The 17,774-nt window shown below is 39.1% G+C and overlaps 3 protein-coding genes across 3 annotated transcripts; 2 read left to right on the plus strand and 1 right to left on the minus strand.

The window, feature by feature from the left end:
- The first annotated feature begins 247 nt into the window (after nt 1–247).
- LOC115755433 (protein ENDOSPERM DEFECTIVE 1-like) lies at nt 248–4,209 on the plus strand. Its single transcript, XM_030694838.2, has 6 exons — nt 248–1,770; nt 2,684–2,803; nt 2,992–3,108; nt 3,197–3,286; nt 3,367–3,474; nt 3,669–4,209. Exons 1-6 carry the CDS (start codon nt 709–711, stop codon nt 3,732–3,734), a joined length of 1,563 nt encoding a protein of 520 aa, XP_030550698.2. The 5' UTR covers nt 248–708; the 3' UTR covers nt 3,735–4,209.
- Nucleotides 4,210–5,148: 939 nt separating this feature from the next.
- On the plus strand, nt 5,149–9,586 carry LOC115755397 (uncharacterized protein At3g52155, chloroplastic). Its single transcript, XM_030694773.2, has 5 exons — nt 5,149–5,566; nt 5,982–6,081; nt 6,197–6,376; nt 7,071–7,188; nt 9,065–9,586. Exons 1-5 carry the CDS (start codon nt 5,314–5,316, stop codon nt 9,125–9,127), a joined length of 714 nt encoding a protein of 237 aa, XP_030550633.2. The 5' UTR covers nt 5,149–5,313; the 3' UTR covers nt 9,128–9,586.
- Nucleotides 9,587–10,197: 611 nt separating this feature from the next.
- Nucleotides 10,198–15,425, minus strand: LOC115755396 (myb family transcription factor PHL7-like). Its single transcript, XM_048285494.1, has 7 exons — nt 14,978–15,425; nt 13,376–13,606; nt 12,304–12,380; nt 12,144–12,189; nt 11,956–12,010; nt 11,371–11,443; nt 10,198–10,959 (listed from the first exon to the last, which is right to left on the minus strand). The coding sequence occupies exons 2-7, from the start codon at nt 13,593–13,595 to the stop codon at nt 10,501–10,503; spliced, it is 930 nt and encodes a 309-aa protein (XP_048141451.1). The 5' UTR covers nt 13,596–13,606; nt 14,978–15,425; the 3' UTR covers nt 10,198–10,500.
- Between the last annotated feature and the right edge of the window lie 2,349 nt (nt 15,426–17,774).

Genomic DNA, 17,774 nt, shown 5'->3' on the forward strand with positions numbered 1-17,774 from the left:
ATATTAGAAAATAAAATCTTTATTGTTATCCTTTTTAAATGATTTTCAGTCATCATTAGTACGAGAAAATAAGGTGCTGGCTTCTTATGTAAATTAACATGACAATTGACAAATTAATAAAAAAAAAGACAATATAATAAAACAAAAAAAATACAAATAATTTATAAATTAATCTTAGTATATAAATTATTCAGTATTCATCAGTTATATGGCAAAAAAAAAAAACTGAAATTGGTAAGTAATTTAGTAATTCAGGTCCACCCCAGGCATAATATAACCTGCTTTTCGAAAATGAGACCGTTGCAGCTTTTCTCAGTCCCAGTCCCGTCGCGTCCCCCAACGGCTAGTTTCCTCCATTTCTCTCTCTCTCTCTCTCCACCGCTGTCTTCACTCTCCATCGAACTCCTCCACTTCTGCTTCCACCATCATCATCGCTTCCATTTTCGAAGACCCACGACGAGTCAACGATCCACCTGAATTCGATCAATCGCCGCCTCTGCAACGATCGATTTTGGAAGTGCGCAATCATTCGCACGCCGAAATTAGGGATTTGTTCGGGGCGATTCAGTTCGATACGGGGCTTCGTTCGTTCCTGACTTAGGGTTCGTTCTTCCCCTATCTTCTAGGGGCTCATCAAACTGGCTCCGAATCGGAAGTGTATTTGAACTTCGTTTCGCCACTTTGAATCGATCGTGGGAGAGAAGATCAATGGCGGAAATTGCTCCACCGATGCAGCAGCAGCAGCAGCGGGAGACGGTCGCGGCGGCTCCTCCTCCACCGCCGCCTCCAACGCAGCGCCGTCCGCGGGTGCGGGAAGTTCGCTCCAGATTCATGTCTCCGGTGGTTTGTTCTTCGTCTCCTTCACCTGGCGATCTCCACCTCCCTGGCTCCAAGTCGCCAGTCATAAGGCACGCGCCCGACTCTCGGCAACAGCAGCAGCAGCGATCGGTCTCTGCACAGAGGCGGCGGCGGCTTGACCTCGAGCCTTCGTCTCATGCTGATGAAAATAGATCAGAACTTACTAGGAGCTTGGACACGCCGTTGCTCGGAGCTGGACTGCAGAGTAAAGGTTCCAAAGTTCCGAGCCGAGCTTCGAGGTCCGACACTCCAATCGTGAGCACTAGCATGGATAGAATCGTGTCGTCGAGATTTAGACAGACGCCACAGAATCTTCCGCGAGCAGTCAGTGCTGGAGCTTCTGCAGCTACAAAATTGTTGCATTCGATTGGGATGCCAGTTACTGGTGGTCATGCTTCTGGTTTGAAAGCAGCAGTTGACGAGAATTCAAATGTGGAAGCCGGTTCAGTTGTTAATTGTCACAGTGAGAACTCTGCACAATTATTGTGGTCTTCGATGCCTGACGCAGATATGTTGCCCTCGGTGTCCAACCGATTGTTGGCTGAGAGAAATGTGAATGGGATGGGCAATCTTGGCGGTTCCGATTCTTCGAAGATCCCTGCTTCCCCACTCTCACGTATGCTTAGTTCGCCATTATCAAGCTGCGACATGTTAAATTCTGTCAAAGCCAGCGAAAAATCAGCACATGGTTCATTGAAGCAGCACATGGCGCTGATTAATGCTGGAAAAGTGTGTTTACCTCCAGTTGCGCCTTGCACAAAGACAGTGATGGATGCAAAGAAGGGAAGGAAAGTTTCTAGCCATCAAGAAGACGTACATTCTCTAAAATTGCTCAACAACCATTATCTCCAATGGAGGTTTGCCAATGCGAAAGCAGAGGCTGCTATGCAAGCTCAGAAAATGGAAGCTGAGGTTTGTCACATTTATTCTTAGGTCTATCAATTTAATGAGCATATGCACTCAGTATTATCATTATTGTTGTGGATGCCATCCTTGGCTACCTTGTCATTGGTTTTTCTTGACTAGACTATGGTCCAGTTTTGAGTAGACACTGTGAGAGATCAGCAATGATCTTGAAGTTCGATTTGTTGGTGAGAGAATTGCTAGTACGAGTATATGTGACATGAATTAAATGGTCAACATTGAATTTGGATGAAGAGTTGTATACGGAAGCTCCATATGTATCCTTCTTAAAGTGAAGGAAATAGAGGTTTGGAGAATTCAGACTTCCAAAGGGAATATAACAGATGAAAATCAGTAAATCTTTTGTCGCAGCCACCACTGGGGTAACAAGTAAAGGATGATGCGGCATGTATTGTGGATGAAATGACTTTAATTTCAAATAAAATTAAGAGCACAGTGACCTGCTTGAAAGTAGCCATAAAGTTGAATTTCCTAATATGGTGCGTTATGTCATGTAGATAAACCTCATATGCCTGTGAAATACCATCACGTGAAGATGTGGAAAGGTTTGATTAGATGTTTTGCTTATGAGTGATGAAAGAAAACAATTGCATCAATGAGAAGAAAGGCTTCGATTCTTCAAGCTACAACTTTTAATGGACGTAGTGTGGTGAGTTTTAGTGTCTACTTTATGGCTACAAACCCTTGTAACTCACCCAACACCATGAATGTAGACAAGTATGTGGCACAGATGAGGCTTGGTGGTAAAATGTTGATGGCCAATCCATAGTCGTCTTTATGTCATTGGAGTGCGTTTGGCATTGGTTTAGCTTTAAGGCTCATTCCTGCCATTAGCTTTGTGCTGCATTTGTTATGATTTAGACATGTTCAAGTTCTTTATCGTCTTTTAATGTCCTTGCAGAAAATGCTGTTTTCTCTCAGTGTCAAGCTAGGTGATTTGTACAATTCTGTGATGAGGAAACGTGCAGAACTTGGTACAGTGCACAGAGCAAAAGCAGTATCAGCAATTCTCGAATCTCAAGTATGGCTACGAGTTGTGTAATACTAACCATAAATTTTCTTATAAACTGTAGTTGTCAATTCACTATAAATTGCCCGTTATATATAAACTAATGTTCAGCTGTGCTGAATGATTTATTAATTTTTTCGTAAAATCACTTCTTTTTTTATGTATTAACGTATATTTTGTTTTACTTTTCTTGCATCTAGATGCCATATCTCGACGAGTGGTCCACTTGTGAAGGTGATTATTTAGCATCTTTGTCTGAAGTGACCCAAGCTTTGTCGAATGCCTCCATTCAACTCCCAATCAGTGGGAATGTCAGGGTATAGTATTAATCTCACTCATCTGATACAAGTTCGTATATTTGCTTTCTTGATGAATTTTATGCACATTACGTTGTACTCTTTACAGGCTGATGTTAGGGAGTTAGGGGAGGTTCTGAGTTCATCCATGAAGATCACGGACACCATTGCTTCCCATGTCGAAAGCTTCATGCCCAAGGTGCGATGCAATTCCATGCATGTTTTATCATTATCCCTTCCTCTTGCCTTTCTCAAATAGTAGGAACTTGCTTGATGCAGGCTCAACAATTGGAAGTTCTCATTTCTGAACTAGCCAGAGTGGTCAGTAGAGAAAGAGTTGTTATCGAAGAAAGTGGTGATTTGTTGTCCAAGAGATACTTATCCCAGGTTAGCCTAATTTTTTTTGGTCAGAAGTACTTATCCCAGGTTAGCCTAATTGAATTTGCTTAAAATGATCAAGTGGTAATATAGATTGTAGGAGCTACTCTTTCCTGTATCAAATTATGCTTGAGTATTCCCGTCACATTTTCCTGCCTATACCTAAAGTCCATGTTGAAGGAGTTTGTCCCTGTGATTTGCAGGTGGAGGAGTGTAGCTTGAGAGGCCAGATTATTCAATTTCACCGGTACCGTCAGTCAATTTCATGAAGGCTAAGGCTTAACAGCAGCATCTGATACATTAGCTGCGCTGGGATCTATGCGCCGGGATCATTGCTTGCGTTTTCGCTTGGTGGTGGAAGTAGCACAGCAGAGTAGACATTCAATATATTGTGAGACACATTCAGTTTCCTCTGCAGAAAAAGCCAGGAAAAAGATCCAACTTTACCTTGATTCTTTCATTGTTTCTGCAAGCATTGTATATACTTCGGCACAATGATGCTGATTTTTGGCTGTATCCTTTGTAATGAGTTTTACATCTTATAATCATAGTTGATTTGCTCATGATTATCGGCTGTGCAGTAACTTAACCATTCTTCATTTGGCAAAGTAGCTGCTTGAGGAATGGCGAGATCATAAGTAACTAAGCAAGAGCTGTATAGTGTTGGCATTGTCTGGTCTAGTTGAAACTGTATTGACTCGTACAGTGTTCTCTTAACAAATGAGTATAACAAGGTTAACCTGACCTGCTCGAAATCAATTTGAAAGTGAAGAACATGGTAACCATCTTGTTATTCTTCCATTGAGCTCGAAAATTCCGGATTTCAGAATTTCCTGTGACTAGATGCTTAGGCATTTGCAACTGTCAGCGTGGCATATAATAAAACATAATAGATTTTTATATGAATTTAGCTTATAAATGTGATAACCTAAATTAGCTAACAACGAATTAATGGAAAAAAAAGTTTATTAATCCAAGTATTTCTTGAAAAAGTAACAGAAAAAAAAATGGGTAGTTTCTCTAACATTCATATTAATAGATAAAGTTAAACCACAATTGCAGAAGCATGTGTTGTTAATGTTTTATCTAGGGTGGATCCTGTTCATGACTAATATATGATTGATTTATTCTACTAGAATAGATTTAGATAAGTTAGTGTATGATAATTAGTAAGTTATGTTTGAATTTCTCTTTGCAGTATTACAAACCCAATTTTCAATGTACACCGGCCACTTTAGTCCTAAACTTTCAATATGCCAATTTAATTCTAAACCCTTTGATAATTTGTCAATTTTGTTCTAAACCTTTCAATTGTGCCAATTTAGTCCTGAATATTTTGAAATTTTGCTAATTTAATCACAAATCTATTAGTTGGATATTTGGAAGAAAGGGCTATATTTATAAATTGTGAAAAAATTTAGGACTTACTTGGCAAATCTTCAAAAGATTTAAGATTAAATTGGCATAATTAAAATGTTTAAGACTGATTGGTGATCATACAATAGGTTTAGAACTTTTGGATAAATCCACTTTTTAGATATCTAATTATAGTGAGTCCCTGCCTCATTAATCAAATTAATCTTGTATTGTGTAATTAGTTTTCTTTGTCGTGTGTTAGTTCATCACTTGGGCATGTGAACATTATCCACTTAACAACCGAAGACAAACCAGGAAAAAGGTGGTGAGCGCAGGAAAAGAAACAGAGTGGAAGCAAAGCTAGAAAGAGTGAAAACTCCATTGATGAGCTCTCTCTCTCTCTCTCTCTCTCTCTCTCATGAACAAGATCCTCACACTTAGGAGGACCCAAACAAGCCTCGCTCTTTGGGAGAATTGATTCGACCCAAAGAAATGGTGAATTCGACCCTTTGCTGTGCACTGCCCAATCCCACCTCCTGCAAATCACATCTTCCGCCTCTCCTCCGATGGAGAAGGAACCCCAGCTCGCTGCTTCTCAGACGCTCTCTGGTCATGGAGACGACGGAGGGCCAGGTCGTTTCGGCGGAGGAAGACGAAGCACCGAGCTCGTCGGAGTCGGTCGCCCCTCGCCGCCTCATTCTTCTTCGCCACGCCAAGAGCTCCTGGTCTGACCGTTCCCTTAGAGGTTCATTTTCTTTCCCCAAAATTGGATGTTCAAATCGCATATTTGCAGGAGACTGCTCTTGTCCAAAATTCTGATCTTTTTCTTGTCTAGATGTTTGAGGAGGACTGCTGCAGTGTTTGAGAGAATAAGATACGCAATGTGAAATCTTCTCTGAAGTCTTTTGAGTGTGTCTAGGCATTGTTTGTTCCTAATTGTAGTGATCCTATTGACTTGCGAGCTGGTTAATTTGGAGGGGTTCTGATTCCTGCTCGCATTTCGTCAATTTACCTTCATAACGAGCGTTGTCTAAACTTCTAGGTGCATTAAGTTCTCCTCATCATGCCTTTTCCTTTTTTGGATGCCCATAAAAGGAGTGGAAATGTTGTTGCTTGCCTAGCTTCTAAATTTAGTCACTTTCATGAATCATTTCAACTAGATCATGATCGCCCTCTGAGTAAGACCGGTCGAGATGATGCTGTCAAAATAGCACACAAGCTTCACCTGTTGGGTTGGATCCCTGAACTTATTTTGTTAAGGTCAGCAATTTTGTAAGCGTAGATTGACGGATTGCAAAACATAGATGAGTTTACAGACTAATTTGGATGTTCTACGCTTGGCCGGTTTCGATTTGCATTCCCTCTTTTGAGGTAGTGATGCAGTGCGCACACGTGAGACACTGCGGATAATGCAGGAACAAGTTGAAAGCTTTTTGGAAGCTGAGGTCCATTTCCTTTCAAGTTTCTATTCGATTGCAGCAATGGATGGTCAGACAGCAGAGCACCTGCAAAAGGCTATCTGTAAATATTCTAGGGACAAGATACTGACTGTAATGTGAGTCCTGATTCTAGTCTTTTACTGGATGGAAGTATGACTATTCTGGAATTAGATTAAGTGGTTCCTCTTCAAATTAATGCATTTCGATGCAAGATTCCTAGTGGATACACTTATCACACAAGTTTCTGTAAAGGATGTATTCTGGTGTTGTTTGTAGACCTAAATCACCTTGTCGTGGTTTGATTATTCTGATGGCAGTGTTGCTGAAGCTTGTTAACACAATTTAGGACAGAGACATATTCCTATTCTGGATGTTTCATATTTGAGTCTGATGCTTGTTACATGGATAATGGGTCGAATATTGTTTTACCTTGTAATCTTTGTATGTTTATAGTAATGTTAGGTTCATACATATATTTTTGAAACTACAAGGCAGTTGTTTCCATTTAAGAAAAAAGTGATACCAAAGATGCTCTGACCCAATATTCCTCTGTTAGAATGGATAATGCCTGCTTTTGTACCTTAATGCGAGATCGCTTTGGCAATTGGGTACTTTGAAATATCCTATCAGGTGGTTATGGACTATAGTGTTGGTTTTGGTTTTGCAAAAAATGCTTTCACTGATATATCTTCCTTTGAACTAATTTGTTTAGATTTACAAAACCATAGGCCACCATTTTTCTAGTTATTCTGGTTTCAAAGTTTGAAACAGTATTAACAGATTTCTAAAAGCATATGAGTTATTGTGCAGGTGTATGGGGCATAATAGGGGATGGGAGGAGGCGGCTTCCATGTTTGCTGGTGCATCCATTGAACTTAAAACATGCAATGCTGCTTTGCTCGAAACCACTGGACGATCTTGGGAAGAGGTAGGCATCTACATTCTCCACTTCCAAGGAAACTTTTCTTTTTTACATTGCTACAAGCATTTGAGTGGGCACGACATAAACATGACCACAAGTTTTCATAGAGACAGAAATTTAGCTAGCCACTTGACAAGAAGACAGTGTACCCTAAAAGAGAAAAGCAAACTACTGTTTGTGTTATTCTAGGATCCGTAATCCAAATGGTTAAGACTTCAGAGTGTTGAAAGTCATAGGTGCCCTCAAAGTCACAAGAATTTGAAGTAAATGACGATCCCACTGGAAAGTTACTAACCATAGGAATCCTCAATATTACTGTCAAAAGGAGAATTATAATCTCATATAAGTTATTGACTACAGGTGCCCTCAATATTATAAGCGCTTAAAAGAAGCTACTATGTCACGAGGAAAAGTTATCAATGCCAAGCACCCTCAGAGTTACAAGCACGTGAGGAAAATCACATCAGCAATATGAACCCCAAAGTTACAAGCTGTTAAGGATAATTACCATCCTTTAAGGAAAGTTACGAACATTGGTACGTTAAAATTTATGATAACTTCAGGAAGTTGCAAATCTTTCTTAAGAGTTAGTAACTCATTGATACATCTGAGTTAGAATCAGTTAAGTAAAATTACAATCTCAAGGCAAAATTGCTAATACTGAGCTACCCACAATTGCAAACACAAAAAGAAACAAAACTTTTGGGAAATTCTACTAAGGATGGATAAGAAGTTTAAATTACGAGCACTTAAGGGAATTCATGATATTATGGGGAAGTTACTAATGATGGGACTACCAGAAATTACAAGCAATGGCGGAAAATTATCATCCTTCAAGAAAAGTTACCAACTATGAGTGCTCCTGAACCTACGGCCACTTGAGGGAAGATTTAAACCTTCTACAAGAGTTCTAACAATGGATATCGTCGACTATGAGCAATTAAGGACGATTACGACCTAACAGCTAAATTCCTACCTGGTAGATACCCTCAATTAGGAGATCTAAAAGAATTTTCATCCTTAAGGAGAATTTGGAAACCTCAGAAAGAATGGATAAGGTAAACTAGAATTTACTAGCAATCAAAGAAAATCGCAGTATATGTGGAAAGTGACATTAACCATTCTACTGACCTTTGGATAATAAAATTTAGGTAATCACAGAAGTACTGATTTTAAACAATTCGTTTACTATTAAATACTGTCATATTCAACTACTCATTTCTAATTATTTTGAGCAAAAAGATATTTCACAATACTAAATCATTTAGTAACATGGTAATGGTTCATAAAGAGTACTATTATATAAATGAAGATTGATTTATGCAATTGGATAACAGAGTAATGCAACAAACTGTAAGTAGGTACTTTGAACAAGGGAGCCATGTTTAGCACCCACGTATAATTTGCCACATCACCTTTCTCTGTATGCTCAAGATTACTGCATTTCTTGTAATGTTCATAAATTTCTTATACTCAGTAAGTGCCCATGTAGATGGAGTCAAAACCCTTGATGATAGGAACTTTTCCTGAAGAGGTGGTATTTCTCTCAAGAAGTTTTTTTTCCCCATATTGTGCTGGTTAGTAATAGTAAATTTCCTTGTATAATTTATGAATCAGCATATAATATTGTAATTCAGTTATGAATATGAAAACAGACCTTTGGATATTATACAAATAGGGTTGTAAAACTCCTATACAAAAAAATAAAATTATCCTTGAGCAGTTGTAACTTTTAGTGAACTTGCATCCTGTTTTCTTGGCCACTAGACCATAGACATTCCCTCCTAACAGTCGTCGAATTCCTTCTCTTTTTCTGATACAAGTCTTCAATATCATCTTATGGGATCTCTCTCTCTATCATATGATCTGTTCCTTTGTGCAGGCATTTACTGTGGCTGGACTTGGTGGGTGGAAGCTTCAGGGCATAGTCAAACCTACTGCATAGTTGAACCATCCTTCATCACTGGCATACTGCAAACTCTGGAGGTAGAATTTTAAGATGCTGATGAAGCAATATCTTGTCCGGACGTGATCCGAAATTCCTCGCGTTCTCATGGGCTCTTCAGCCTTCCGTACAGCTAGACAAATGGGTAGCTGGTCTCCTACTTGTTGCTCCAAACACTTGGACCATACACTGATATGACTGAGAGATTGTTGCTTCAGTCTGGAGGAAGCCTGATAAGTGAAGTTTCTAGGCGTCTTTTCTGTCACCGAGGCCTGAGTAGCTTACCAGAGAATATTACATCATCTTAAATAGAAATATATCATCTTCTGCTCCATAGAGAAGAACAATTGTAAGCAATTTTGCTTCCCAATGTGTCATGATATTGCTAAAAGTGGTTTAAGTAATTCTTTTGTTGAATTTGAGAAGGAGGTTTAGTTGAGTTTACTTGACTTTTTGTTGTAGTAAATTGGAGAGTGTTCTTTGTGCTTTTCCATGTTCCAGGTGCCCTTGTTCCCTTGTGCTTGACCAGCAATAGCGTGCGGCTTCCTCATGTGGAGTCTTGAGAGATCTTTTATCATATTGTCATGCCCAAATAGTAATGTGCAAAGGATCCATAATTCTGGGTTAAAGGGTCATGATTAGAAAAGCCTGGGCCTTTTTGGCCTATTTAGTGCCTAGAAGCCCTGTTTGTAAAACTGCACTTAGCACAAGCAGGGGTAGTTTATTGCAGGTGCAAGTACTTTTCAATAACCATCTAGTAGATTTGCTATGCCTTAGTTTTGTCAGTTCATTCAAGTAAAGTTCGTTCACCTGCGGACCGTACTTTCAAGCGCTATTGCTGACATTTTCATTTGCTGACAAATGTTTACAAATGTTTTTTTCTGGAGAAATTGGAGCTGATCGTCTATCTTTAAATAAAATTCAACTTACAGTAAGTGTTTCCGTTGCATGTGCTCTTCCAGATGTACAACTCGTAGCTTTCTCACTGCAGTAGTCAAATTAACCCTATTTACTACAGGTCCGTAGTCAGCAAAAAACTTTCAGGTCTACGCCGAGTGTCAACATGTCGGTTTCATGTTCAACAACCCCTACTAAAGAGAACTGATCCGCAATTAGTACACCATCTGCTCAGAAAATGCCATATCCTCACAAGTTTGAACTAAGCATCAAAGGACGCATCCAATATACAACCACTTCTAAGCTACCTATATAATACTTACCAAGTTAAACAGTGCACTCTCCTGACAAACTACACATGCAAGTTGAAACAAACTAGTCCGCAAGTCAATACACCAAGCAGTACAAGATGTTACAGTATATCTGCCAAGGCTCATCCCAGTTTGACCATTCTAGTCTCATCTTCTTACTGGGAATTAAACAGATGCCTGGTCAGGTAGTTTGAATGACGAGGTCGTATAGGAGCAACCCAAGCTTGATTCAAATATCGGGTGTAGCACCATCCCAGGTTTAGCATGCGAAGCACCAGCAATCACCCGTGGCTTTTTCGTTGACCTCTCGCCATCAGGGCTTTCAGCAGGTGAAGTGACATTGCAACCGGAATCAGGGGTCAATGGTTCATGATTATGAGATGAGAGTGATCCATCAAGTGAGAGGCTCTTGGCTAGGGCACGGTCCTTAGACTTATCTTGGATGGTTGACTCCGAGATAGGAGCTGGGGTAGGTGGATCGGTTTTGCTGTCTTCTTGGACCTTATCAACCGATTCAGGACCTGACCCATCAGTGAGAACTCCACTAAGTCTTTGTTGCTCTTCGATTATCTTCTTCAAGTACTTGCCTTGCGCTTCTATCCGCAGCTGCAGCTGTCTCTGCACCTGCTGACATCAAATGTACTGAAATTAGCTTAGCTTGTTGAAATCAGGATGCAACAATAACTTGACCTAATTTGGAGCTGAAATTATTTGCAACTCTGCCATAGTAAGAAGGTAGACGTCATACTAAAGGCCATGGAGCACCTAACCTCATACATTGCAGAATCAAATATATGACAGCCGGATAAAATTGTATACTATCGCATTTAGCATTTCCACACTTGATTGTCTTGATTTCTACATGAATGACCTCAAGAACGAAATCATGTAGTGAAAAGTCTGGCACACTCCTCAAAACTTCTCAACATGGCACATCATCAAAATTGATTGAGTATTCTTAAGAATATCAGAATATTAATTCTAACCATGTTATTCCCACCAATCAGAAAGCTATAATACACACAAAGAACTTGCCTCCAACTGTTCATGTAAGCGCTTTTGCACCTCCATTTGCAGTTTGAGAGCTTCGGTGATCTGCATCCCACCTCTAGTAGACAGAAAAAGCATACATTCCGTCATAAATAAAGTAAAAGGTTCAAATGTTGGCGATTATATATACACCCCCCACACCCCCCCCCCCACAAAACCAATTTACTTGAATATCAATTTATCAACAAAAGAATCAGATTGACACAAAAACTACAGAATTAGATGAAAAAATCCAAGTGCAATTACATCTCAATAAATTTGGTAATATCCTGCCAGATACTGTATTACTATCTTTGAAGAATAGCAGACAAGAAAAACTATCATGGAGAACTAATAATTTCAACAACTTAATTTAGAGTTACCACATGGTATATGATCGACTGATGACCTACTTGACATCTCATACCTGAAGTAAGCACAATATTAACAAGAAATGGTACTTACGAGGAACCATCCATCTCGGAGAGCACAATTCAAATTAGAGTTACCACTTAATATATGATCAACTGATGACCTTCTTGACATCTCGTATTTGAAGTAAGCATGATATTAAGAGGAGATGATACTTACGAGGAACCGTCCATGTCGGAGAGCATATCTGCACATTCTTTTTTCTCAGCTTTTTACCTACAATCAGTAATTCAGGAACAACCATAAGAATATAAGATGAAGCATCTTAAGAATTCATATCGAGCAACCACAATAATCATCTTAGATTACAAAAACAACAAGAAAACTGATTACCACTTGTTAAATCATACCTTCAGAGGAGGAATCGGGTAGATACTTTGCAAGTCGATATTTCTGCATGCATACAAGTGTCTCGTCACAACTTGAATGACACATAAGCATTCTTTAACAGAAAAGAATTAATATAGATTTGGTAAAAATAAAAGAGGAGAAGTTTGTCCTTTAAACCTGTAAATGACTTTTGACATGGTATATTGTTAGACCTTGCACACCCATAACTCGAAGAACACCTTTAGGTGTAGCCCCTGAAAGAAAGTAGCGTGACTACTATTAGAATACTTATCTCTATTTAAGATTAATGGGAAAGCGAATTTAGACGTAGATCTAGTTTATTCTATTTGTTGTCGGGTTCTATTCTGCAGTTATTTTCTTAACTCTTGGAAAAAGCACGTATCTACTAGCCAGAAAAAGAATTGAAGATGCACAAAATGATGGAAAAGATATGCTTGCTAATTAAGATCATCATATTAGTATGCAACAATGGGGCCAATGCCATTCAACTTTGGGTTGTCTTCAATTACTCCTTTTTTTTTTTCCATTCATCAAACAATCATTTTGATTATTTCCAATCACATCCCTAATACAAAAGAAAAATGAAAGCTAAAATTTTCAAGAGATCGCTTGTGAGAGTGGAGGTACCGGGCCTAGTATGCTGAGTTTCACTAGGTGCATCGGCAATGCCCCATTGTACAAATCTACCAGACCAAAAAGTAAAATGGATTTAGTTGGCAGCTGAGCTTCAAGACTGTTTCTTTGTGAGTGCTTTTGTATAAAAATTTCCTTTTCCGCTTCTCTTTGAGGTGTTTAAAAGCTCAAAGAGGATGATGTAACAAGGGCTTGGTTTGAGTTAATAAGCTAAACTGATTTTCTTGGTGAATTTCAATAATCTTTTTCATCGAAATAGGCCACATCAACCTAAGAACATTATTTTACATGTTCCGTTCTATTATTTTCTTTTGATTTTTACAATTTAAAGTCATCAACATGAAATCTTCCACAAATTCCATGTCTTTCAATCAATTAACCCACATGTGACTATACGGACAAGCATGTCAACATGGATTTTTTACAAAAGGGGACAAATAGTGAGTTGATCCTTCGTCATTTATTCATTATATACTTTTCTTTATAAATTGCAGCCTACTAGATCAAAACATTACCACATAAAAGCTGAATCACAAGTATAAATAGAAAAATCAAAGATAATCAAGAAAATACAAACATAATCGAGATAACTTACTATCCGGCCCACCAAGTTGTGCCACAGCATCAACAAAGCGATCATGAAGCTCATGTGTCCAACGTAACCGCTGCTTGGATGTGAGATTGGAATTGTTACTGTGATTGGTCCCTCCACCCATGGAGTCCATTGTGTTGGCACCACTATCTAAATGTTGACCATGAACCATTGTGTTGCTGGGAACTAAACTTGAACTAGGGACACTATTCTGTTGATACATTCTTCATTGAACTGCAGAACCCAAAAGAGAGACGTTAAAAATCGCATTATAAAGGATATGAAGGGTCAACAAGAAATGCTTTTTATTTTCCTAAAGCTACTAGAAAAGAGAAACCTGTGATCTCTTGATACTGCTTTTCCCTAAATACAAGCAATATTGCTTGACTGTTACTTTCCATGGCTCAAAATATCTTTTATTTTATTTGCATTCCTTCTATGTCCTCCACTATAAATTTGGTCGTGTTTATCAAGAACAGTACACAGAACCAAAGATATCAATGACTTCTAAAGCATGACTTCTAAAATATACAGCAGTCACAGATGCATTTCATCCTTATCCTATTTTTTCCCGCAACAACCGCCACCTGGCAACGTATAAAGTCCGCATAATATGACTCCGTAGACAAACTCAACATCACCATGTTGATGACCAATTGGATCTTGACGTAGTCATAGGAGCAAGAGGTACAATTACTTCCTCGTCTTTATAAACCATTAATTTGGCCCCCATAAAGAAAGATCCAGCTTTCAACACGCACGAACAAACTCAAGTTAGCCATCCATACATGGTATGTTTGTATGCATATGCAAGATGCGCACAAGCGCAAGCATAGAACGTGAATACGTCCAGCATCAAAGGAACGCATCCAAGTAAAGAATTGTATACCGCCATATACTTATTTGTCTACATGAATACAGGAAAATTTTAAGTTTGCAGCAAAAAGCTATCTGGACAGTCTCTAACTATGTAGACAATGAAACAACAGCAGTTGACAAAATTATCACAGTAGCAACAGCTAGGTGATACTATTGGCTTCATTTCAAACGAGCAGAAAAAGTAAGTAAATGAATCAAGCCGTATTGACTAGCATTCCACAACTCTACCGAGGAAAGCAAGGAAAGTGAAAAGAAAAGAAATTAAAATTGAGATATATCAAAAATTTAAGCTGAACCAGCACTTTTCGCTCTCTAAGTGAACAATTAACATAAGGGAAAAGTTAACAATGCAATGAATCTGCAACCACCCAGAATTGGGAATTGAAAAAGAAGATGCGAAACTTTCAAAGACAGGGGAAACAGAGACACATATAACACAACAAAACAAACCTCCCACAAGAGAGCAAATTGACACAGGAACCCTTAATTAGAAAAATCAAATTCAAATGACGATCGACCGAGCATCGAGCTGCCTATTCCTATGCAAAGACCTGCTTATCTACCGGGAAAAAAAGAGTGCGAGCTGAAATGTTAGAAATGTAAAGCTTCAATTTTTATTCCTTTTTCAGCTGAGAAAAGAAACAAGAATCTCCAATTAACAACACTAGGCATGCAGAGAAACCGAAATGGGCAAGAATGAAGAGATTCAAGGAAAAGGAAACATACCCAGAAGCAGATCTGCAGAATCCTGAAATACCGGAGCGTACATCCAATAGCAGAACAGGAAGAAGAACATGGACAGGACGAAGAGGACGACCCACAAGCTGAAAGTAATTTGACAAGAAGGAAAATGGGAGCTGTTCTGCTCGGGGCACAGAAGGGAGAAAATATAAAAAGAGGCTCGCCTTTATTTCTATTTGGTTCTCTGTGATCAAGATTCCTCTCTTTCACTTCTTCTTTTGATTTTTATCTGCCCTTTATCTATTTTGTTGCCAAGCGATTCTGCAAATTGCAGGAGTACGAATAACTAATGAGAGAATTGACCATTTCCTCCGATAAAAGAAAGCAGAAAAGAAAAAGAGAGAAGAAAGCCTGGTGGCCACCCACGACCAGGAGTGAGGTAGGCTCTTTTGTTGTTGTCCCTTTACCGGAAAATTTTGGCCCTGACTTGGAGAAAATATCATCAGTTCCTGGAGGATACGGTCTGAATCTCATTCGCTCTTTCCAACTTAAGATCTTGGGACAGGCAAAGATATTTTGCTTACGTTGTATCCGTTCCTGAAAATCAAAGCAAAAACAGGATTTCTCTGTATACATACGTACGTATATATAAATTCTTCAACCAAAAAAGAAATTTTTTTTAAAATCACTCCTATGTGACATGATTGCATGCATGCGAAGTGGTTTTCACTTCCTCGGATTGATGCTAAATGACCGTTGTAATAGTTGTTCAACGTTAATTTGCCTTACACTCAAAGTTTGTCTTTTGAAAATGCCTTTTCTAGTCTAGAGCATATATTTGTGCAAAGAGTCCTACGCCTGAAAAATTCGAATAGTCTATCTATCTTTTTCAGAAGCTATCACCTACTCTTTAGAAAGTGCCACCGGTGGGTTTCGAGCTATTCTGAAGACGCCTTTTGCTAATGTGGCATTCAGGTGCCGCTAAAGATTTGCAAAACTAAAATTACCAAATCTATGTTTTCCATTATTCTTATGCATATCCAATAAGCTAATTATATCATTCAGACACAAAAAAAAAAAAAATAAGTTAATTATATTATACTTATTTAATTCGCTTGGGTCGAGGTTGGCGGAGCTGAGGTTGGCTTGTTGTATCAATGTCGATGATGACGAGCAAGGAAACTACTTTGGTTATCGTAGATGTAGCCCCTCTTAACTACGCGCACCCCTACGTAAGGGAGAGAACTAGCTAATCAATGATTGCCGATGTGGTTGTTGTGCTAGTTTGGAGTGGAAGAGGATGGCATCACCGTTGGCCGAGACCGTGGAGGACAAGGTGCGCACCAGTGGCGATGGCAAGCGGCTAAGGTAATTTCAAGATAACCGATAAAAAAAAAAAAACAAGAAAGAAAATATTAGAAAAACACATCGGATAGTAGAGGTAGGTTTCATGATCATTTAGGGGGAAATAATGTCGAAAGAATGATATTGGAATTCTTTTTTTCTCTCGGTCAAAACAGGCAAGAGCTAACTAATTGATTTAATTACACTACTTCGACGGGGTTCATTGTACCAATTTTGGAAATCTTGCATCCTAATCATACTTTACTCATCGCCTCGAGGAATTCACATAGGACTAACCCGATTCGAGAGAAAATAATAATTAAGATTTCGAATGTGGGCCGTGAGGAGTTCACTCGTTACAATCGGAGCAAGTAAGGACGGCGCGGGATTCTCTTCGCGAACATTGGAAAAATTCGATGGGCCAAATCTTTAGCTGTCCTTTAATAAAACACGGCCGAAGGCCATGCAAATTGCGATCGAGACAAGGACAGAGGAATAAAAAAAAAAAAAAACCATTTGGAGATGATACAGAGGAACTGCCCGCGGGCAGACAACGTCGTCTCCCAAGGCGTTTTCTTAAACCGAGGGCTGCTCTTTTCTGATGACATGCTGACCGGGGCATCCCTCCAAAGGGAATCTTCCGGATAATATTCCGTCCCAAATCGAAATTATTCCGGCGACTTCGATGGGGACGGCTTTGGACTTTACCCTAGTGCACACCCGACTTCAATTGGACCGATCCCTTTCTCCCTTTTGAGGGCTAAACAACTTTTTTTATTTTTTTGGCATGGTACGATAGGACACGGCACGACATAAAACGTCAAAATTCGATTATGAGGCTTATTTATCTCGACAAGCATAAGAGTAATACGTGCTCATCAATGCTGATTTACTACCTTATCGAGCGTTTTCTTCCGTAGTGTGAAACGAGCACGATATGAATAAAGTTATCGTATCTTGATACTTTACATGGAGAAATTACACTTTTGCTAGTTCAATCATAAATATTTTAATTTTGCCAATTAAGTTATAAATCTTTTGATGTTTTCCTAATTTAGTCCCATCCAATCATTTAACGTAGATATCAACCGTCCTATGTGACATGGTTGGTGCTAACGCGTATAATTTATTCACTAATTGTCCATGTCGGCATCGGCCGTGCCACATAAGATTGGCGATGTCCACGTTAAGGCTTTTTCGGGTAAAATTGGTCGGACGTATTCGATTGACAAAACGTGAAAATATTTGGGACTCAATTGCCAAAATTTAAAAAAATGATTTATGACTAAATTGTTCCCTATTATATGAGCATGGATTTCAGATCGGGGCTTCATACCCAAGTAACAAAAAGTAGAGCACCTGAGTAATCGGGAAAGTGGGTCATAAGTGAAAAAAAAAAAAATCACGTAATTCTCGCGATGCGTTCTCGACGCGGGACTTTCGAATCATGGCGACATATGATTGCCCCCTTTTGAGTGTTGGTCATATCGGGTTTGAT

Source organism: Rhodamnia argentea, chromosome 9 (assembly GCF_020921035.1).
Source record: "Rhodamnia argentea isolate NSW1041297 chromosome 9, ASM2092103v1, whole genome shotgun sequence".
Taxonomy (NCBI): domain Eukaryota; kingdom Viridiplantae; phylum Streptophyta; class Magnoliopsida; order Myrtales; family Myrtaceae; genus Rhodamnia; species Rhodamnia argentea.